General features: G+C 39.8%; 1 protein-coding gene across 15 annotated transcripts in view; it reads right to left on the bottom strand.

Moving 5' to 3' along the window:
• The window catches only part of PDE4D (phosphodiesterase 4D), a 1,245,374-nt gene that overhangs the window by 89,529 nt on the left and 1,131,755 nt on the right, over positions 1-24,090 (bottom strand). The window contains exon 8 of one of the 15 annotated variants that reach the window (XM_071219669.1): positions 509-9,684. The exons of the other annotated variants lie outside the window; for them this stretch is intronic. Coding sequence (XP_071075770.1) covers positions 9,584-9,684 — 101 coding nt within the window. The 3' untranslated portion in view covers positions 509-9,583. Of the gene's footprint in view, positions 1-508; positions 9,685-24,090 lie in introns of those variants that run through there. 15 annotated transcript variants of the gene reach the window in all.

Below are 24,090 nucleotides of genomic sequence, written 5' to 3'. Positions count from 1 at the left end.
AAGAGTATATTTATATTAGAAAATGGTAGGACAGAATTCAAACAGATTGTCTATAGGTTTATGTAATGATGAGTACCTAAGTCTCACAAAGTACTATAGAGGGTATCTATCCATTTGAAGTAGGTTCTCTTACTGCTTTTCAAACCTGAAAGAATTTTAAATTTCTCACAATGTTACTCAATAGGCCAATTTATAGTTTTGGTAGAAAAGAAAGCCTCCTACATCACAGACTGTCAATGACTTTTAATGACTTTTAATGTGTTAAAAGTCATCACATTAAATGACTTTTTAATATATACTTTCATTTAAAATCCCTGTTTATGCAATTTATAGGAGGCAAGTTAGTTTGGTGGTTGAAGGGGATGGTCTTTGAAGTAAGATTTAGATTTAAGTCCCAGCTCTACCAATTAATAACTTAAAAAAGTCATATTACCTCTTTATGCCTCAGTACCTACTTCCTGGTGTTCTTACACGGACAAAAATAAATATCTCATGTAAACAACAAGCACATAGTGAACACTCAATAAATGTTAGCTAATACGATCATCAGCAACTTTTACAATCTTGCTGATCTTTCATCCAACTTGTTTTATACCATCTTTTCTCTACTACAAAGTGCTCTTCCAGGCCAACTTCCTCCTCAGCTATGAAATCATACATGCTAGTATTCTCTTTCTGAAATCTCACTAAAATGAAAATAAAGAATAAAAACACACAAGTCCACAAAGGCATAGAAAATGGGGGAGTATCAGCAAAGGAGAGATTTCAAATGATTTTTAGAAATCGGAGACTGGGTAAAGGAGTACAGACTGCTTTAGCACAATGGAAAAAACGATTACAGAGAGCAAATTCCAAGAGAAAGTGAACTAATGTTTGTTCTCCGAAACCCAGAAAGACTTACTGCTTAAGGGGCAGCATAACTAGGGAAGGCGGGAGCTTGGTGAGAGGCTATTATTAAAATTATATGGAGACAATGATCCCAATTATTTCCCTTTTCTTCTGGAGACTGAATCTTTCTTTCCCAGAGAAAATAAGCTACAGACACCAAACTGAGGACATCAGGCACTGTGAAAAAGTGAAGCCCAAAGTTGAAAAATAGATGCTTAACTAAAGAGTTTTCAGTAAGATTCCCAACCGTTACATCCTATACTCCCCAAGTACTACAGGACAGATACAGATATATGCCCCTAGGTGGAGGTCTTCCAGGCAGGAATCGGGGAATCTTTTCATAATGACATTGGAGAACTTGCAAAAGAATAAACCAACTGAACAACCAATAATGCTATAGTGAAACCCTACAGTTGACAAATCCTATCCACGTTCACAGAACTTTGATGGTGTATCTATTGTTGTCATCATTGTTACTGTCTTTGAGTATGTGCACATGTCTCACCTTTAAATAAGAACGAACAGTCTCTTGAGGAAATTCTCCAGAATAAAGAACAAAGACTAGAATAAGCAGACCATATAAACTGAATAAAGAAATCCACAGGAAACAGACAGACAGAGGAAAACCTCTAAGGAACTATCATTGTGCCCTTAGAAAGATAATGTATTCCAGACAGAAGAATAGACAGAAGAATAGATGCTATTAAAAAGGAATGACCACAGAACAAGAGAGTATTAAAATTAAAAAAAATATATGGCCCAAATAAAATTTTTAATATAAAGGTTGGGAAATAAATGTGAAGAAATCTAGAAGGTAGAATAAAACACCAAAGAGACAAAAAATGGGGCAGGGGAGGGGAATTGAAGGATCTGATTTAGGAAGTCCAATAGGAACCCCAGGAAGAGAGAAGAGAGAAAATGGAGAAGGTAAAGTTATTGATGACTTAGTAAAAGAAAAAAAATCCCCAGAATTAAAGGACCCAGATGTCTGGAGTGTGCCCAGGACCACTCCATGTGCATAAAGACCCAGACGGAGACAACTGATCATGGAATGTAGAAACAATGGTGATGAAGAGTTCAAAAAATTTTCACAAAGAAACAGGTTTTGAACAGATATCAGGATGTCACCAATGTTAGAGGACAATGGAATAATGGCCTGCAAAATGTTGAGGAAATACATTTGTAACCTAGAATTCAATGCAGTTAAGCCACTGCATGCGATGACAGAAGGTTCGCATGAAGCATTGGTGGAGCCTGGGAAGTATACAGAAAAGATTCCTGAAGAGGAAATCTTAAAAGCTAGGTTTTATCCTCAATTTTGAAACTAAACATAGAGAAATAAGGGGTATTCTTAGCACAACTCTGAGAGTCTGGAGCCCGAGACAATGATTTCTATTTTGCTCACACCATTGAGTCAGGGTATCAAGGGGCTGAGCAAAGTTATGAAGTCTGCCAGATTCTGTGCTTCTGAAGAAGTGTTTTTTCATACTACCTCTGAAGAGATACATCACTGGGCAACATACAGCAAGAAATGGAAGCCAAATACTCATTCTGAAGTCAGTATTGCTTGGGCTTGTACATGGCAACCAAATTTTGCAAGTAATTAAAAACGTAACTAAGAATGACCTTTTACTATTAACTAATGACCTAGCTTTCAACTATCTTCTAGGATAAAGCAGAGAAATATTTTTTGTTATTTTTATGCTTATTGAATTACAATGGAATTTTTTTTTAACATGGTAAAAATGTGGTATTTTTTAATGCTTATAATGTGGTATTTTTTAATGCTTATTCTTACCTAAAAGGAATAGAAAAAAAAAAAACTAAAGCAAAAAACAAAAACTCTTCTTGGTATTCTAGTATTCTTTTACAAAGGAGGCACTTTATCACAGTAATTGGCTTCCATCTCTTACACCGGGGATATTACTATATTAAATGGCTAAAGGATAAACTTAGGTAACAGTGGAGCTATAGTTCTTTCAGAAATAAGATAATTAAGTAGTTATGTGTGCCAAGAAAACTTTCTTTGAACATTTCTATTGTACCCTCTCATTATTTCTAGCTACCTGATTAGCAGTCAGTAAACTTGGGTAACTGCTTCCTTTTGATATCACTTCAAGTCTATTCTCAAGTTCTCCTAGCGTTACTCTGACTACCAGAAAAAAAGTGAAGAAGATATTTTCTTCACTACTTATGAAATATGCTGAACTGTTTGTTATCATTCAGGGTTTTTTTTCCCTTAAATTTTAAGCCAATTTTTGCAATTGGCTAAGACTGATGCCAATAGATTAATAAGTATAAAATAATTATAATAAACATTATTACTTAAAATAAGGAGAGTTTCCTGAAACTGAAATGAGTAGGCTATTCCAAGGATTCTCAATGAATTCTTGAAGAGGATAGACTGCTTTTTATTTCCCTCAAATGTTACTTATTCGTTTCAAAACGATTTCTTAATTGTGTACTATTTTCAAACACTGTGCTGGTTACTGTGGAGGAAACAAAGGGGAAAAGAACATCTAGTGTTTTTCTTCAAGATGGAGATGGGCAATCTGTGTGGGAGTTAGTGGGAGCACCTATGGAGGGTAATGTGGAATGGGATGGGATGGAGAAAGTGAGGATGGGGAGCTAAGTTGTGAATAAAGGCCAGCCTGACATTTAATTTGATAATTAGTGGAACGTGGTTTGTGTTTAGCTCTGCTTTCCTGGGCAGTCCTCTTAAGCTATAAACAGACGTAACTGACTTAGAGTTCAAGTGGGCAATAAGACTTTAGAATCTACTAGTGAACTATGATCGATCTGTCATGGAGCCCATATACAAAGGGAAGTTGCTATCCCATCAATAAATAGGGCTGTATCTCTAGTGAGCAACTGGTTGCTACGGATTCCCAGCATTCATTTCTCCTATCTTTTGAAAACAGTATCCTGACTTCCTTTGGGAAAACTCCCCACTGTTAGGTAGGAATGCTGTGATTGGTTGAGGATAGAATCTGTACACGTTTAATTGTACGGGAGATGTTAGAGAGGGCTATTCTCTTTTTATGTTGCATATAAAACCTGGAAAGATACGACTCTAGATTCTGGCCTTGGTGCTGTCCCCATGTGTATGGAAACTAAAAATGAAGCAAAAATGGAGAGTGAGAGAGATTTAGACTAATTAAATCCTCATAAAGAGTTCTAATCCAAATGGTACTAATGGTGTACCTACAACCTCATGGAAGCACATTGGTGTGTGTGTGTGTGTGTGTGTGCGTGTGTGTTGGGGTGGCGGTGAAACCATCCATATGCTGCATGTAGAAGAAATGCAGCCAGGGGACACCTCACTGTGTGAAAACAAGCGGGTAACAACTGCTTAAGTGTGTGTAATACTCTTCACTGTTTAACTCCACATTGCCCTTCTTTAAGTTGACTGAGGAGTATTCTCAAGGGAATGAGAGAAACAGAGTTGCCTATTGATGAGCAGAAATATTTTAGTAATTGTAAGGTAAAACTTAAAAACAGATTAAAGAGGAAATTTTATTCTGAAAATGGATATGGAACTGGCAGAAGACAAGGGTAATAATTATTGGCACATGCACGTCAACAAGAGAAACCAAGCATAATAGCACATTTTGCATATGTGCAAAATGAAGCAAATCTTCTCAGAGCCAAAAATACAAATTTACAAGACTGCTTGAGTTATGTATCGTGACTAGTAATAAGTCACGTTAGTCCTTTTATTTAAACCACAGCAACGTTTATCTTCCTAAAAATAGTTCCTGCACTCTAGAGAAGTACAATATAAAATTTCAGACTAGTGCTGGCTTAACACACCCATAGAGCTGTCACACGTTTTCCAAGTCCCTGCTTGACAGGTTTCACAGATATCCCATCCCTCCTACTACCTCCACTCTGAACATACATGCAAACAAATCACACAAAGCATCATCACTGAAGAACACCATAACTTGCAAATTGTAATCTGAGAAAGAGAATCATTGAAGCAAAACTGAAAAAAGGAATAAAAAGTGTTATAGAAGAGATCTTTTTTCCTAAATATAACTTTTCTTTCCATTGAGCTTGCATGAAAGCCACCTAGGAGCACTCATGTGGTTCCTTTTTAGCCTTTGCCTGTTTGTTTTAAAGACAAGAGGAGAAGAATCTGCTTGAAAGCCAAATACACTGATAAACGTTTACTGATAAAATCTTCCAGATGGGACTACTTTCAAGGAAGGCCAATTACAAGCCTCGTGTCTCTCCTTTTAATGATACCCTTTAATGATCCCTTTCCTCTCCCCGAAAATTAAACCACAAAAACAACCGGCAGAGAATCGCCCAGTAATCCTCATAATCACGCTGCAACGACAGACAAGGGGACCAAAGCGCAGGTGTATTGAGAAAGAGAGGTTTCCATCCTAGTGTAAAATGTGGGCTTGCTGCTAAGGTTAAAACTGCTTTCAGATCTCAAAACCCCAACAACTTCCAATATTTTTAAAATCATGTGGTGTCTTTGATTAATTTACTTCCCTCAATTCCCCCGTCTGAGTTTTTACCAAAATACTGGTAATTCTTCACGTATTGTGGCTGTGTTCTCATACATTCAATAATTAATTAATTTTAGAAATGTAGTGAATTATGTTTAATCTCTAAGAGCACCCAGAAGACTGAGTTTGTTGTTAACCTATTATCTTCAGTATTGCAAAGGGAGGACCTAGTGATGGCAAATTATATAAAGATAACCTGATGCCAAATATTAGCTAGAAATTGAATTAGGCGGCTAGTGGTGGCTTCAGTAAGAGAGAGATTTATTTGTGTCTCCTGTTGAGAAAAATCCAGAGATAGGCCATGGATGCAGTAATGATACTGTCTTGACCGAAGACCTAGGCTCCTATCTTTCTTCTCCATCATCATGTACACAAGCTTTCCATTCGCAAGGCCCTTCAGGTTGCAAGATGGCTGCTGATACTCCAGCCACCACAGGAACATCCCCAAGTCAGTATTATAAGAGGGGTAGCAGGGTAAAAGAGATACTGATAGGTAGAAGCTCCCTCTGCTTACATTTCATTAGCTACTCCTACCTTTTTATTTTTATTATTTTTTAATTGATTTTAGAGAGAAAGAGAGAAAAAGGAAGGGGAGAGAGAGAGAGAGAGAGAGAGAGAGAGAGAGAGAGAGAGAGAGAAAGAGAGAGAGATGCTGATTTGTTCCACTTACTTATGCATTCTCTGGTTGCCTCCTGTATGTGCCCTGACCTGAGATCAAACTGCAACCTTGACATACTGTGACAATGCCCAGGGCATTAGCTATACCTATCTTTAAGGGAAGTTGAGAACTGCAGTCTTTTGGCTGGGCAGATGCCACCAAGAATAATTCAGATCCATTTAGTAAATATAATTATATTGGTCACTAATTATACAAATCTGTTGAGGAGATTTAGTCAGCCCTAGCAGTTAGAGAAACTGAGATCGGGAAGATGAAAAGGTTTTCCCAAAACTACAGAACCAATTAGCCAGAGACCTAGGAGCAGAATTTAGACCTTTGATCTGTCTGTAAAGATCCACTCGTTTACTGACAAGGCAACTCCAATGAGGTTAGACCAGGAAATTCAGCTAACCGACGTGAACAACAACACATCTTACTACCTGGGTCAGACCCGTGACTCACACTTCGGGCTTTAAGATCATAAGTGCTCACAAGCTGTAACATCTACCCTCTTTGGTTTCAAAGTGAGATTCACCATACTTCCCGCAAGCCATATACATGTTTACATGGCACTAAATTACCAGGAAAATGAGAGCTGTGCAATACAAGGTGACAATATGAGTTGCTGTTTGCAGGAGAGCAGAAATGCTCCACACTCATGGGGTGAAATTGGTATTTGAACTACGTGAGCAGACTCTAGACTTTTTATGGCGGTGGCTTTTTAAGCACACGCACAAACACATCATTATGGTGTCTCCTGAAACGGCCATTCTAAAAATAGAGTCCACCATTGTACAAAGGAGGTTTGAACATTGGAGGCTTTTTTTAAAAAAAAAGTCATCTCTCTTACCCTCTTATCTCTTTTCGGACTATGGTCATCACTTCCTCACACCCTCCTCCCAACCACATTCTCAGCTAACCACAGTCCACGACGGCAAGGCTCATTATTTGGCCCCAGCTCTCGTGTTTTATTTGTTTGACATCTTAAGCTTTTTGAGATCAGGGTCTATACTTTCTTTATTTTCCGTAACACTCAGGATATGGTAAAGGTGCCAATTTTCATTCATAATGTCATGCACAGAACACTTTAATACTCTCCCAAACTGGTCTCCCTCTCTGCTTCCGGTGGTTCCGCTGATCCTCTTCTCTCAGCCCCACTTACCACCTGTCACACTTAAGTCACCTACGTGATTTCTCAAAAATACAGAACACAGCAAGCCACACTTATACACAGTTGGTGGTGTACTACTGTCTATAGATATAAATACAAGTTCTTGGTTGATCCTAATCTGCATTCACACCTACTCTTACTCCTTGCCATACCAACTGTTTGCACCCTGCGTACTATAAGCTACGTGGAAAGAGTCACCTCTTTTTCTGCACGTCTGTGATTTTACACATATGTTCCTTCTTTCTGAAATTCCCCTCCCTTCTTTCATTATGGAGAGATTCAAAAGGCCTCCAAGGTATAAGTCAATTACTATGTGTAAAACCTCATGCTATATATATCTAGCTTTTTCTAGAAAACAGAGAAGCTTAGACAACAAAGTTGAGCACATCTTTATAAGTACTTCCATTATCACACCTATTGTGTGGAATTTGGAAAAGTCCATGAATGTAGAACTGTATTTATTTTAGTTCACTCCATTATGGATGTAATGATTCTGACACAGAAGTGATATTCAATAGTGGGCTGGATGAATGAATGTCACTTTCCTTAACTAGAGTTAAATAATTTTGAAAGTCTACCTGTGAGTCATAATAGATCTTGGAGAATTTGATGGTATATTCACAGAGGCCAGCATACTACTTAGTTGTAAATATTGGCACATTCCTTTTGTTTTCCCAGTTGATCCCTAGAGCCTAGAACTGCCCTTTCAGTAGAAAACCCAGTCCTTCCTCCCTTGAAAACGCCTCTCCTCCCAACTGACTAACACTATCAGGGATTATTCAGTCTAAAGTACAATCTTACTCCTAAACTTCAGGTAGGGCAGGTGGCCGATTAGCATGAAGGATTCTACCATTGCCATGTGGCATCTACGGTATCATGCATGGTGTCACAGTTGAATATCGGTCCTGAGAAATCCCATGTTATGCTGGTTCAGGTCTCCATGGGATTCTAGGATGGCTGGACCTCGGACTTCAAGATTGCAGCTCTTTGATTTCATCTCGCTGGCTCACTATGACAAAAATCAGGCCTCAATCAACAATTGAGGTCCATGTCTCGAGCAGGCAACTGCAGGCTTCCCTTTCCCTCCTGATGTGTTAACCTCTGTAGGGCCTTCTGTATCAGCATTCCCTCCTGACAACAGACCACATGGCCCCACCTGGATCCTTTCCAATGGGTTTCCTTTACTTGTAATTGCAGATAGGAAGTTGAGGTTCAGTCTCCTTTCTCCCATTAGATTCCCAAAATTCTTAGGTAATTTTGTTCACTCTCTCCTCAAACTTTACTAAAGGTAGGGGCAGCTTTTAATGAAGAGGGAGAGATCTTGTCACATGCTTTCTCTAGGGAAAGAAATGTGGATAGGACTTACATTCACAGTGTTTAGGGACTCCACTTAGTGATTATTCCCCCAAATAATAACTATATGAACCCCCAGGAGGTTTTCCAATAATATGCCAGAGTGGCAAGCATAGATACAGAAGTTTTGCCTCTCTAGTCATCCATATACATATTCATAAAGATGCTTATTAAAATGAACAGTCATTTTTTTCCAAGTACTTTTTTCTTAAGAACAGTAATTTATGACCATACAAACAAGGTAGGATTAGAACAGTTAAATGACACTCGTCCTAACTGTCCTTTCCTGAGTGGCCAAGGGCACAGCGAGTCTGATAATCAGCTACTAAAAAAAAGGTGCATGGCCTTATCAATCCAACAAGACAAAGAGATTCACTCTGTGGGTGAGGCTCTGGCACTCGAGGGTCATATCGGAGTACGAGGACAAATACAGTAAGTTTCTACTAGATGACAAGGTCAGCCATAGACACTGTGGCAGCAGTGTCCTTTCCACAAAGAACTTGGAAAGGGAATCTTAAAATTCTTGTGTTTATTTACAGAAGATATAATAGCAACCCTTTCTTCAAATGTATGCATCCAGCTGAGTTTTATATAACATAATCCAGAAGAGATTACCCCAGATTGAGGCTTAATTTACTAAATTTCAGTGACTCTAAAAATGCACATATTTTTCCACATTTGTAATACCTCCCAAATCCATGCACAACTTACAATCAATGACATCTGGAATTCAATAAGTTAATTGGTTAAATATTTTTAATTAAATGAAATACTTTAAAAATGTAATAATGGACAACCTACAAATTGTCTAAACATCCAGGTTCCAAACCCAGAATCAGGATGTTATCGTGTCAGCATATTAAAGCAGAAACACAGACAGTCGTGGTGGGTGAAGATGAACTGGAGCAAGGTGGTTCTCAAAGGGGGCTTCCCATCTAGCAGTCCATCGACATCGACATCACTTGAGAACTCGTTAGAAATGAAAAATGCTCAGGTCCCGCTCCAAAAGTACTGAACCGGAATCCCTGGGGTATAGCGTCCTGTGATCTGTGTTTTAACAAAATCTCTGGGCGTGAATTTGCAGACCACTCCTGTAGTATGAAAGGAGACACTTGGTCAGCGTGTACTTGGCCTATCTGGGGAAGTGGCAGTGTTCTGATATTTTAACTCAGTGGCAGGGCTACTGTAAAGAGAGGAAAATTCTCAGACCCAGTGCAGAAAACACTTGCTTAAAGCCCCTCATTTCCTAGGTTCTGACTCCATATGCACAAAGGCAGCTTCTGCTTAGGAGTCTGCTTCCTAGGTGGCTGAACTGCAAGGAAAGAATCGACTGATCAGACCAATATGGCATCTTGATACTTGAAAACACATTTCTCATTATAAATTACTTAACTGGCACTCTTGCTTTCGCATTGAGCTCTTGAGTTCTGAGCATCAGTGACAGTACCCAGTCTAACTGGCTTCAAATTTTTGAAGTTGGAAAACTAAAGATTCTTTCCTGAAATTTGAGTGTATCATGAAGACACTATCCAGAAGGGTCCAATACATACCCAAGCCATTTAAATGGACTATTTACCAGGTCAAGTGAAGTGGTGAATTAAGGGCAATTAGGTCAAGGTTGCAAATTGGCAGTCTTCCGGCCAGATGTGGTCTACAGATGTGGTTTGTTTGGGCCACACACATAGTTTAAAAATTGAGAAATTTCACATAAAATCTTGGATTTCTTCCTGTCTTAAAAAAGCTAAGACTTGACAACAGGGAACCCACATCCTGGCACTTCAACAGGAGCCTGGAGCTAAGCAGAAACTGCTTCCTTTAGAGGAGCTGTTCTCATTGGTTGCCATAGTCCCTATGACTCCTCACTGTCATATAGCTGGCCTTTTGTCCTTTTATATTACTCACCTGACCCCTAATGCATTTGAGTTCGAGAACCACTGATCTATATAAATATTGTTTCATGAAGTAGATAATTCAGATGATTTAAATAAAATAAGTTATTCAGAAAATCAACCTTATTTTGGACTTTTCTAGATACTCGTGTATACATAATGTGTGTGGGCAGGGGTGTAAATGTTTTTAAAACAGACACAAAGATGAGGGCAAAGGCTGTTGTAGAGTAGGAGAACTGGATGTGACTGTAACGTCTCCTCGAATCTGCCACTTACTAAATGTAAAATTGCCCCTGAGCCTTGGCTCAGTTTGTATGTCTGAGTTTGTCTCAGTTTACATACCATCATGGTAATATCCACCACACACAAGGTTCATGGTGATAATGGAATCAGATAATGCTTGTTCGAGTTCCTGACAAACCGTAGACCCTCAAAAATGTTTGTTGAATTAAACATTGGATGTGTTTTGTTACCTGCTTTACTTCAGAAATTATACCTAACACAGATAAATGTTTGGGAAAAAATTCAAAACCGACCCTTCGAAAGTGTAGCACTGTCGTGAGATAAAGGAATTAACGTTACTGACTGTACATTAAGCTATGAACTACGCCGGGTGCTTGATGCACATTGTTCCCTTATAGCAATACCATGAGCCAGCATCTCTCTCTTTTACACATAAAAACCAGGGCTCAAAAAGTTTAGGTAATTTAAGTCAAACAGCAAGTATTTATAACCAGAGTCATCTTACTCCAAAACCTGAATATGGAAGGACTTCAGCGTTTCTCAAATTAACCTGATTATAAGAATCACTTGGACTGCTCGTTAAAAACATAAGTTCTCCTGTTCCTTCCCAAGCTTACTGAATCAGATTCGAAGGGGAGTAGTCTGGGACTCTGGATGTTGTATCAAAGGTTTAGGTAATTCTTAACGATAGCAAGGAAACACTGCCTGAGAAAGCTGACAAAGAGTCCAAGTAAGCAGAGAAAGAACTGCTTTGCATTATGCCCAGTAGAAAGAAGGAAGGAAGGCAAAGAGGGAGGAAGGAAGGGAGTGAGGGAGGAGAGGAAGGAAGGAGGGAAAGAATCCTGGAGTTAAGATCTATCCCATTTGAAGGATTCTGAGAATGCACTTACTAGATGGTGCTTTCTTTCTAACTGCCCCCAGGCTGTTTAATGCAAACACAGGAGCCAGCCAACAGGAAGCTCAGCTTGCCACTGCAGAGGAGCAAAGCACTTTGAACTACAGGCATCTTGTACACCCAAATTACATGCTGTGATACACATAGTATTTGAGCTGTTCTGCAATACAGAAGCCAATTATTCTTGGCACACACTTCTATCATGCTATTCAAATCACCATCCCTCACATGTGGAACTGTGCCACATCAAATGCACCAAACCATAAATTCCTTAAACTCTCAGAGATGAAAGTCAAATGTTGGAGAGAAAAGATAGTTTGGTACATATACCATAGAGCAGAAAAGATATATACTTAACTTAGTACCTCACTTAGCAAATCCACTATGAGAAATTGGGATAGCAATATTCTGCCTTTGGAATTTTTCAGAGTAAACTAAAATTTTTCCAGTGTAATTTAGCATAATCGTTGCATTTTCAATTTTTGGTTACAGTATGCATCTTAAAATAATTGATTTTCCAGCTTTTCCCCCTAAATGTTTTTAAAGACAGTAAGAAAAACAGACACTAAACAAAGAGTAGAGACTGTAGGTACCATAAAATTCTGTTGGGAATTACCGAACCTAATCATATGTCTTGAATGATAGTGTTATTTAATAATCAGACCAATTGGTTGCCCCACTCCCCATCCTTTACCTCTTGCATATCCTGAAGTTGAGAAGATTTAATTAAAACTGTTATGTGATATTAAAATAGAAATCCAATGATAATTGTTAATGATATAGGGAATTTAAAACACAGATCCTAAAAGATTAAAAAACAGGAAATGAAGTATTAGGTGCACCAGTGCTAGGCTTGCTATACTTCAGTGAGCTTAGGGATCTGTTAAAAATGCAGATTCTGATTTAGCGGGTGTGCATTTCTGAGTCCTGAGATTCTGCATTTCTAACAAGCGTCCAGGAGATGCTCATGCTGCTGGTCCAGAGATCACACTCGGAGCTTCAAGTCCACCAATTTTAAGAAAGTTTACTTGGCGAAGGTGCCGGAGAGATGATAGAGAGTCTCTAGGAGGAGGGTTGTTAACATAATGTTAATATTACCTAGAAGTAAAATGCAAAGATGAAAGACCGATGGAAGGGTTTATGTAAAGGGCCAATTTCCTCAGAAGAAATTGGTTACACATGAAAGAGAAAAATAATCTTATTTTTGATTGCCTTATTTTGATAATTGCCTTAGAGAAACCTAGTAAGAAAAGAGCAGAAAAGTATCTATTCGGCAATGAGGGGATGAGTGGACCCAGAGTAGGAAGACCTGTGATGGAACGGTGGGGCTGCAGGCTGACGGCAAGTGGGCTGAGTGGTAAGTGAAAGGAAAAGAAAATGGTGTGCGTGGGTGCACTCTCCTTTCTTGAAATTTGATTGAGGAAAGCAATAGAGATATGGGTGATTCCTTGAGGGAGACACTGGATCGAAGAACAAGGGAGTTTCTTCCTCTAGGAAGGTAGGAACTCAGCCAGTCTGCGGAAGAAGCCAGAGAGCAGGTCAAAGAAAGAAGAGGGAGAAGGGATGACAAAGGGAGCAAGATCCAGGGGGAGGTATTGAGAGGGGCAGGGGTTAGATTTGGGGGTATTTTGCTCCACTAGTTTTAGAAAAGATACCTTTTTTATAATAATTATAAAAAATCAATAACAATTGAGCAAAATATAATTTAGTCTTTTTTTATGACTCAGTGTCATCAATTTGAAAGTTAATCATTGCACTTGGCTGAGTAGTTAGGTCTGTGTATTAGGGTTTCCTAAGACAGGTTGAACTTGCTGTCCCATTCAAAAAGTCCCCAAACAGCTGTGCTTTTTTGGATGATTTTGTTAGATTTTCTATTTCCTTTGTTTTCAGGCCATCAGCTGCCATTTGGTTACTATCAATTGTGACTTACCTTGGAACCTCCTACCAACTTTTTCTAATTTTCTCATCCTTTTATAGAAGGCTTGGAACCACATGACCAAGCCTTGTATGAGTCATCACTAAAATATGGTCATGCATTTCTCTGGCTAGTGAAGTGCATTACTTTTAGTGGGTGAAATTATGAATGTCTATTTTGGGCACTCAGAAACTTCAGTTGTTTCCTTCCTGGTACTATCTATATTACAAGAGAAAGGGGATGCTCTGGGGGTTAGGGCTGAATTCTTAACAGGATGTATATTGATGTTAATAAATGAGGTATATCATGTTTAGCAAATCACAGTCTGTACATAGGGAAAGGGCCGATGGAACACCATGAGCTTACTTATCAAGAGTTACTGCCTTTCCATAAAACTGACATAGTTTGTTGAAGGATTTCATCAGTCTTCTGTAAACCATAATCTATGATGACATAATAATTAACAAAAGTTGTTAAATAGCTTTGCAGTGATTTTGTTTCTGTTTAAATCCACAGCTATGTAACTCCCACAATATTCTGGCAGATTTATAATTATTATTGGAACACACCTTTCTTATCTCAGAAAGCTGGTGAATTAATGCTTGCTGTAGTCCTAATTAATACATAAATGGCCAAAAATGTGTAAAAGTTCAGGAAATAAAATGGGGATATCTGCTCATATCATCAACCTGTTTTTGGCATGTATGGTACAATACTAAGGTGTACTATAACATACTTTTCTTGAACAAATATGTTCAAGCAATTAACATGGCATAAGGCACACACTTAGCTATTGAACAACCAGAGTAAACAAGATGGAATGATTTTCAGGACACTCATCCCTTGGATTTCTTTTCAGTGTGTGTGCTACATGTAATTTACATTGTACAACGAGGATACAAACCGACTTTTTGCCTTGTGACATTGTTTTTTTAATCAAATTTGCACAGCTCAGACCTGCTCAGACGGGTTTCGAAAGTAGCACTTGCCAAGAACATGTGCAAATGTGCTCAATGAGCATCCATGTACATGCATTTTATTATGTTTCCTCTCTGTTTTCACTCTGAGTGCTTTTAAAGATCAGCATAACTGCAATAAAGAGAAACCACAACTGCCCTATCACTGAATGACTGAGCAATGTGTGTAGGAAACACCCCTTGGAGTTTTAAGAGGGTCAAAAGAAAGATGCTCTGCACGTACTCCATGGCTGCAGGAATTCTGGTGAAAGGAGATACCAACCCAGAGCTGTCTGAATGATGACTGCAGCCAGGCACAGGCTGGGAGAATGACTGAAAGGCTTGGAAAGCCGGATCAGCGGGCAGGACCGGGAGCAGGGGAGCAGAAGATGAAAGGGGAGAAAAGACAAGAGGGATGAGGACTGCAGATGTGCTGCTGGCACAGATCTCCTACTCCAAACTTCCATGTTTCAGTGTTTTAAAAGTTCAAAGGCAGACAACTTTCTGCAAGTTGGACGGTTGCTTTAGGCACCTGGTTTTAAGTAATTAACAATGGTTGGTAATTATTCAATATAATCATTAGCAACGATAATGGCGAGACTAAATACCAATAACACTACTGTACAGTACACAGCGGGCTCATGTGCCAACTCCTTCATCCGAACTCCAGTTCTCTACAGCCAGCCACTATTACTTCTCCGCCTTTGTCATGGCTTTGTCCAACGCTGCCAGCTGGAATCACTCTCCCTGATAGGAGGTAGGTCTCATTGGCACTTTATTCTGTTCCCGGGTCTCACTGCTATCAATTATTCATCTTATTGTCAGATAAATCTTCCTAAAATACTGCTTTTGTCAAAATATTACCATTCCCATTTGTGTTCAGAAAACATTAATGACTGTCTACAAATTTTAAGTTACCATCTAAGGCATTTTAGTTTGACTAAGGCTTTCACAGCCTAAGTCCCTTCCACCCTCAGTCACCTGGACCCTCTGCTACTGCACCGCCACTTTCACAAACACCTGATTCTACACTGGCACGTCTCACTCGGGGTCCCGGTGCCTCTCCATCTAGTAATTTTTTATCCACGTTATCCAATGCAGGCCTTTACTTCCTCCATGGAGCATTTCCTGACTAATCTAGCTCTCAAAGGTCTCTTCCTCCTCCTCTTCATGGCTATCTGATTTATTGGTTCTGTTACTTATTTGACATTAAAAATGACAAAATTACTATTGCAGTGTTATGAAGGGACTGGCTGTTGTCAATTGTTAAATATGCAAGCATTTTGTGAAAGGACTGTTAGACCGGGGCGGCTTGAAATCAGCCATGGTGGGAGCATTTACAGCAATGCAACAGGCAAACACTGCAGATCAAGTTTTGTTTTGTTTGGTCGGTTTTGGTGGGAAAGGGGGATTGGAAGAGAACTGGTTTAGCAGCACACTGCTGCAACGGAGCCTCTAATTTAATTACTCTTCCTACAATTAAAATATTTTATCGACATAAATATGTTGATACGTTGATAAAATACTTTAGCTGGCCAGTATAAATTTAAATACTTCTGGGAGTAAGTAATCCATGACCTCCCAAGGAATTAACCCAACATGGGCATGTATTCATGTATGTAAGTTAAATAACAGGTTACATAATGGGTAGCTATCTCTCTATATTTTGCATTCTTTATGGTACCCAGCATAGCATATAATGAAAAACAGTTCCCTCTCCCTTTACAGCTTCAGTTTCAAGGGCTCCCCATTGCCCTTTAACTTTTAGCCTCATTGAACCTTAGGGTTGTTCCTCAAATGTATCAGGTATTTCTTACCTTTGTAACTTTCCAGAGGTCACTGCCCCACTTGGCTGGCCCTAACCTATTGAAGCCCTTCCTCCACAGAGTGCCTTTTGTGGCTTTAACAACACTCCACTTTAAACACATTGTATTTTAACTGTATATTGATTCATCTCTCTCTCCACTATATGGTAAACTGATTAAATGTTAAACCCTGTATTTTTTACCTGTGTATTCCAAGTTCAAGATGCTTGGCTCAGGAGAAGGTGCTCCAATAAGTACTTGTTGATAGTGAATAGATCAGTTCAGATAAATGAATAAAGTAAATTATAGAAGGTAGGTCTGATTTGGCTCTTGTCCACAGCATCGATTACTCTAAACAAGAGACCTTATGATTTTGCTACGCTGTCTTGTTGTTGTTGTTGCTTATTTGTATCTACAAATCAACCACCAGGGCATGCACTTCAAAGAGAAGCGATTATTCACAACCTTAGGAGTACTTTTAACTATTGCTTTATTCTTAGTCACCTTCCAGTGTGCCTGACCCCGTTCTCCTGTCTCTTCCAGTTTAGATGTTCTTTCCTGCATGCACGCATCCATCCTCTTTCTTTCCTCCATCAGCACCAATGGTAGATGCACCACAACTGGTTATCCCTGGGAAGTCTTCACGGTGCTTTCATTGTTCTGTGCTTAGCACCATACAAATAAAAATCAGGCCATTGGACTTGGGGAGTGGAGATGGTGAAGGGATCAAGATGGAACGGAGAAAGATGTGAGAGGGAAGTAAAGCACAAGAGAACTGCATAAATTGGGGTGGGGGGGACGAAATAAAAATTTTTGAGAAGCCACTGAGGTAGCAGTACTCTAAAACTCTGCATTCAACTCACTGCCAGCCGCCGTCCTTCCGGGAGACAGTAGGTGTTAGCATACTTATAAAGTGAGTTTCTCTCTAAATTGCCAAAATCTTATTTTTCCATGTATAGATCCATTAATGTTTCTCATAATGGGCAAGCAAATAAAAATAAAAAGTGTTTAAGAGAACCCTAATTAATATTAAATACCAAGAGAGTAGAGGAAAGTTATGCTCTCTATACGGAATATAGGGACTATTAATGAATGGGCTTGACGGAAGTATATTATTTGAGGAATTGAAGTGATTCTTAGGAGAATTCAGGCAAGAAAATTCTCATACCACAGCAGGATATACATTAATTATATAAGCCTAAATTTTACTGTTTATAAAACACTGCATTGTCATTACTTTTTCTATTCCACCTCCAACTTGTGTTATTTTCAATGGTGCTAACATGACAAAGAAAGTAACAGAAGAACACAATAAAGAAAGCTTAGAATATAGTTGACTTTCACTTAACTAACACTATTTTTCAATCATTGAGCTCTGCTGTAAGTCTTAACATTACATTTGCAATCGTGCTCCAAAACGGTTTAAGGTAGAAACATCCGTTCACTTCAGTTCTACCACCTTTCCAACTGTTCATATTCAAAGAAATGGATGTAACAGGCCTGAAAGAGAAAACCAGGAAAAAAGAAAATCTGCTAGTAATCTGTAGTTCTCCAGAGGCCAGTGGGAAAAGTGCAAAATGAAATCAAGCCAACAACACTCTAAAATCTGAAAATGTTAAAGATGCCTCCACCAATCTGCTTAAAAACGTAAAAAAGCTAAAGGCAACTTTAATTTTGTTCATGATAGGGTCCTACTTTCCTTTAATATATACCACAACACAGAGTCAAAGGGTATGCCCATGAGGAGGCCTTTTACGTACTATGTCCTGGTTGGAGTCACCCATTCATTCCTTGGCCAAACACATACGAATCCCATCTATGCGCCAGGCACTTTGGGAACCGGGAGTTCAAACATCAATAATACGTGATGTGAGCTCTCAGAACATCATAGGCTCACTGGAGCCAGTACCACTTATCTTTTTTTGAATTCATAAAGCTGCACTCTGATATTCTTATAGGGTTAAATTCTCTCACTCCTTTTCAAAACTAATTTATCAAGGTGAGATTCACGTTAAATAAAATTTAAAATTTGAAAGTGAGCAACTCAGTGACATTTACCCCATTCACAGTCTTGTGCAATGACTGCTTCTCCCTAGTTCCAAACATTTCCTTCTCTCCAACAAAACCCCTGACCCATTCAGCAATTTCTCCCTCCAAGACCAAATTAAACTCTAGCGTATGGGAAGCCTTTATCTAAAAACACATTTCGCAAAGAGCTCTTCTATGCCAGTAATCACTCGAACTTAAATAATGGAACAGAAAAAAAAAAGTCAAAGAACTTCTAAAAATCAGAGTCAGGCTCCCATCTTAGTATTTTAAAAGTGGCATTCTTCATTTTATTTTGTTTTTTCCTCTGTAACTCCTTGTCAGTTTCCCAGATTCTTATTTCACAAAGCTTGTAGATGTTTCATTTGTCGAGTGGCTAAGGCTTTGTTGTACTGGTAATCTTAAGACACACCCCATTTTTAAAAATCAGTCAACATGAAGAATTCTCAGATCTGGATTATTTTATCTCTTATGTCTCCGGACTTTGTCTTTAAATCCCACATAGCCTTCCTTTTATCTTTAGCTATAAGCAATAGTGCAGCTTATTCTAACAGTGTCTCCACGGTATCTTGTTTGTTTAATATGTTATCAGAAAATTCTTCTTTAAATATTTACTTTCTATGCCAATTCAGGTGATTCGGTTGATTACAAAAAAAAAAAGTCTTTCCAGATAACCTTTGTTTCCCTTCCATAATCTGATGTTTACAAACCCTCTTCATAATTCTGATAAACATCTTTAATTCTTCATTCCTACACTGTTGTCTTCCCATCAAAACACTTGATTCCAAAACCTGGGACCTCTCCAGTTCACTTAAAATATTAATTGCCAAGTTTCCTGCCCTTGACATTAGAGTTCTTAATACCAGCACGAAACCAAACGTTTTACCTTCATCAGACACCCTGGCCCTTACTACTTACAAAGAGGAAATACGTATGCCATTGCGAGTTAAAAAGCTTCTGGGAAATGACTGTGCTTTTGGAAGGAGCTGCTACTGAGGTGGCATAGTGCAGCATGGTGGTTAAAAACTGACGTGAAAGTCAGGCCGATTGGGTCCAAATCTGGGCTTTACCACCTACGAGCCCCATGACCCTGGACAAGTTGTTTCCATTCTCTGTGCATCAGTTTCTCTCAGCTGTACAGTGTAAAAGGCAGCATTATTTAACGGACAATCTTGTTTTTACACCATGTTTAGTATTTGACAACTGTCAAGTCGATCAACATATTACCTCAGAAACTGTCGAAAAGGTGTAACGTTTGGAAAAGTACTCTGAGAGGAACAACTTTTCCAATTCCAAGCCCAGTTTATAATTCCGCCCTGATAAGTATCTAGAAATCAGAACACCTTTCTAGGTCTTCACTTCCGTAGTTATAAGCTAAGGGAGGTTGAGTGGGGATTTCTATTACTTGCATTCTGGATCTGTGATTCTGGGATTTTATTTTACACATGAGGACCCCCGAGGAGGAGGAGGGAGAGGCAAACATGGGCAGTGGATTGCTCAAGGTCACACAGAAAGCTTATCCTCAACTGGTTCCCAGCAAGTTCGGTTTCCACTGGAGCAGACAGATCATGCTCAGAGTTCCCACAGCTGCTGTTCCCTCACCTCATGCATCTCGGCTCAGCCTGACTCCAAGCTTCCTCCACTTCCACCTCCCTGAACTTTGCCCCGAGAACTTGGCTAACTAGTCTTCCTCTCTAAAATCCCTTCTTAAAGTGGTTATTCTGTTAACCCTCCCGTTTCAGTTACTTTACTACTGGTGACCTACCACAACCAATTAATGGGAATTATAAGGTAGAATAGGAAAAAGAGAAAAAAAATGCAAGAAACATAACATTAACTAGAAAATTTTAAGCTAAAAAAGATTGAGTTTAAACAATCACAGTGCATTATCTATGAATAAAATATAGTAAAATATAAAAATGTGGACAGGATAACTATTTTTTTATATTTATGGCAGTAGTTGTTCTGAAGAAAGAAAAAGAAAAATGGGGGTGGCGGGGACAACGTTAATATTTGTTATTATAAGTTGTGAATATACTTTTTAGATGTCTTAATTTCCTGGGTGTGTGTGTGTATTTAATTCTAAAAGATTTGTACTTTCTACTCAAAGAACTAAAAAATTTCAGATCTCTTGCTGAACAGTTCAAATGCCGGGCAAGGCCTGTACTACAAATATGTGTAACCAAAGCCAAGGTGCTCTCAACGCTTCTAGTTTTGGGTTACAGCAATTAGAGAAGATTGAGTTATTTTGTTTCCATGGCTCATTAAGCTAGGGTTAGCTGGTGTCCATAATCAGATTCACTGCATTTATCCTTGCTTTCTCCCTATGAAATGAGGCCAGACCTCAGGGAAAAGAAAGACTAAAAAATACCCCAAGTCTATGGTAATGCTGCCCAGAAAGGAAAGTGTTGATCCTGACCAGGAAGATACCTACTTAGAAGGGCTCCTGGTGAATAACTGAACTCAAAAAACAAAAACAAAACAAAAACCAGCCCAGCAGCCATTTTCACACAGAAGCCTCTCATGCAAACCACACCTCAGGGAGAAGCCTACCAGCACTGTGTTTCTGCCATCTGACCCAGCCCTTATAAAGGAGTTCCTGGAATCCTACTTCCACCAATAAGACTGAGGCTTTCCCCATCTAATTGGAGCTGCACGGCTATGTCCCTCATCAGCTTCTTTACCAACAAATTAGAGTGGCTCCATTCTGACTAATTAGGACAGTGCCTTTTGGACCAATCAAACTGTGAGAATTTGGAGTCCTCATTTGCACGAGAACAAACCAATCAGGGGCCAGGGGCAGGGATTTGTGTCTATACAAGTCAGCTCTCCTCTGGCTCTGGCAGTACCCTTTCCCTTTCCACCGAAGACTGAAGACTGCATATCCCGACTGCAGCTGACACACTCCAGGACAAGGACGGAAGATGAAACATCGAAGAGGTCTTGCCAGGGCAAAGTGGAGCAGACCAGCAGAACAGGCTAGCAAGCAGTGGAGCAGAGCTGTCTAATGAGATGCAGAGCTTTGCTGTTTCACAGAGTGCCTCTTTCACAGCCAGTGCTGGGTCACAATTGAACTGTTCACACTGAATAAAGTTTCCTTCTTCACTGCATCCAAAACTGGGGATTCCTATTGGTTTTGAATTGATGCCAATGACCACTGACCATCCGTTGACAAAAATAACACACCTGGAAAAGATTAAATTCTTTTTCCTTTTTTATGATCCCCTTCTTTTAATCTTCTTCTCTCAACTGACTGCCAACCCTATTTGTTAACTGGCATCCTTCACCAGGCTCACTAGCACTTCCTGTTGCAAATTAGTGTTCAGCGAACCTGAGTCTGACATCTTCAAAACACACCCAGACTGGGGGCTTCCTGCTAGGGTGCCTGGTGCAAAGGGCACCCAAACATTGCCAGGGGGTGATCAACCAATGGTAGACTGGGAGTGTTGCAGGCGTCAGCAAGGAATAGCAAGCAGCAAAAGGAACCTGTAGGTAGGAGGAAGAGAGAAAGGCTTTGTTCATTTCTCAGTAGAGGAAATGATCTGGAGGGAGAATAATGGAGAACCACAGAAAGGGAGAGGTGAGGCAGGATGGGGGGATGACCGATATACCAACAGGAACAAAAACAACTTGCAACATAGCAGAAATGCTGAAAAGACTGGAAACAGTGTGTGCTGGTTTGACAGGATTAATATCAAAGTCAGTGCTTTTTAACCCTTCTGGAGACGAAAGCCTCGTGAGAAGGCCCATCCGCATGGGCCCTCACCTCCTCACACACCCAGGCTCCTGCAGTTGGAGAAGGGCTCTGGCTGTCTGAGGGCACCCTCCCAAACCCTATCAAGTCCCAGGACTGCAGGTTCAGAATCCTTTTCCTTTTTTTAGTATTAAAAAAGTAGTTTTTAAAAGAAAGTAAGAAAGGAAGGGAGTAAGAGAAGGAGGTGGGAAGCAAGCAAAGATTTCACATATAAACCTCATACGAAACAAACAAACAAAAACAAAAAACACAAAACAAAAACAGCCAATACGAGCCAAGTTACAGATTTACCTGCATCTTTGCAGAGGGTGCAAACCGAAGTCCCACATGGACAATGAGCCATCTTCCCATTGTTACACTAAGCAAGACAGGTTAAGTGTGCATAGTGAATGTGCTTTGCTAAACTCCCTCTCTCTTTATTTACTGGGTCACATTAAATGGAAGAAGCCCATCCTAATGTAACCTGTACTATTTTTTAAGAACAAATGGGAGAGAAATGTGGGTCCTACTCTAAGTACTATTTGTGTACTTGAAAAGAATGCTGCTTCTTGCTTCTTCCTTTTCACAAAGAAACAGGTCTCTGAAAACGAAGAACCGCCACTGTGCTTCTCTCTCACGTGGCTCCTCTACCACCAGCCCATTGAAAATAGGAGTTTCAAATAATGCAGTTTATTAAGGCCACATTTTTTTTGCCAGATTCTGCTTTGTGTGCATATGTTCTTTTGTTTCCCTTCTAACGTTTCTGTGGCTCAGAAACCATTCTTTTTTTCTGGTATAGCTGTAGGACATGGATATTAAAATCAGATCAGCAAAATAGTCAATGGACTTGGGAAGCTGCCAATCAATGCTGTGAAATAAAGCGAGTTGTGCACTGATATCATCAAGTCTATTCTGTGCCATTTAATATTGCTGGAGGGAGGGTGGGGCTGGCAGAAAAATTGGGGAACAGAATGAAAGGATTAGAGTAACTGTGGAACTTGAAAGTGGGGACAATTTACACTGAAGAATTGTTTTCACAGACTTCCGAACCTCCCAGACATTTTCCAGTCCAGGTAACCTTTGAATTACAGCCGGAGGTGATGTTCTTGGAGGCGCCACTGAAAGCTGAAATCACAACATGCCCGCAGTGTTCTCTCTCCAAACCCACAACTTTGTCATTCTCTCAGGCAGACACACAAGCACTCAGGAGTCCACAGCAATGGGGGGTGGGGGAGGAATCTTTGCCTTGTAGTAGCTCTTTTGAAGTGTTTAATTCCTCCTTTGTAATCTATTCATCAGCACACATTTCAAGCATATCAGTTTTAGCTCAACAATTTCATTCTCAGAGGTTTTTATTTTCTCCTGTGGCTCAGGGCCTCTGTCCAGCACCTGGGTGGCACAGTTTCTTTTATCTGAATTCAGAAATGTTAATGAAATTAAATTCTTTCTCTCTCCCATCCTCTCCCCCAACCAATTCAGGCTATGGTGCCCAGTGAGTGAGCGAGCGAGCGAGCCTGTATATGAGCACAGGAGCACTCGTGTGCCTGTCTTTTTGAAACACAGGAAATGCATAAAAGAAAGAAGAGTTCAGCTGGAGCCATGGCTTCCCCATCTTTGCTTCTTTCTCATCCTCCCCTCTTCCCCTTGTCACCCTCCCCCTCCCCCCAAGCACCAGCTTTTAATTTTCAAAAGCACTGCAATTGCTTGGTGTGGTTTCAAGAGCTGGGGTGCCATTCTCCCTGATGATGACTCTGCTGACGTCAATGGCATTCTTATCGTGCCTAGTGCGACATCAGAAACCAGCCCTCTGAGGCTCCTCTTATTCACAGGGTCTGGACTCTCAGTAAAACGTGGACTGGATTTCTGAAACAAGACTCCTCTTTCCAGCAAGCCCTGTACTCAGACAGACACCCTTCTTGTCTGTGGCAGCTTGCCAGTGAAGACTTTGTTCTCTCTCTTGCAAACACCCCATGAAAGAGAGGACTGAGTGGATCACAGTGGAGCTCCCACTGTGT

This window comes from Desmodus rotundus, chromosome 1 (genome assembly GCF_022682495.2).
Source record: "Desmodus rotundus isolate HL8 chromosome 1, HLdesRot8A.1, whole genome shotgun sequence".
NCBI lineage: Eukaryota > Metazoa > Chordata > Mammalia > Chiroptera > Phyllostomidae > Desmodus > Desmodus rotundus.
Note: the sequence above shows the minus strand (reverse complement) of the source record. Positions and strands in the feature narration are given on the sequence as shown.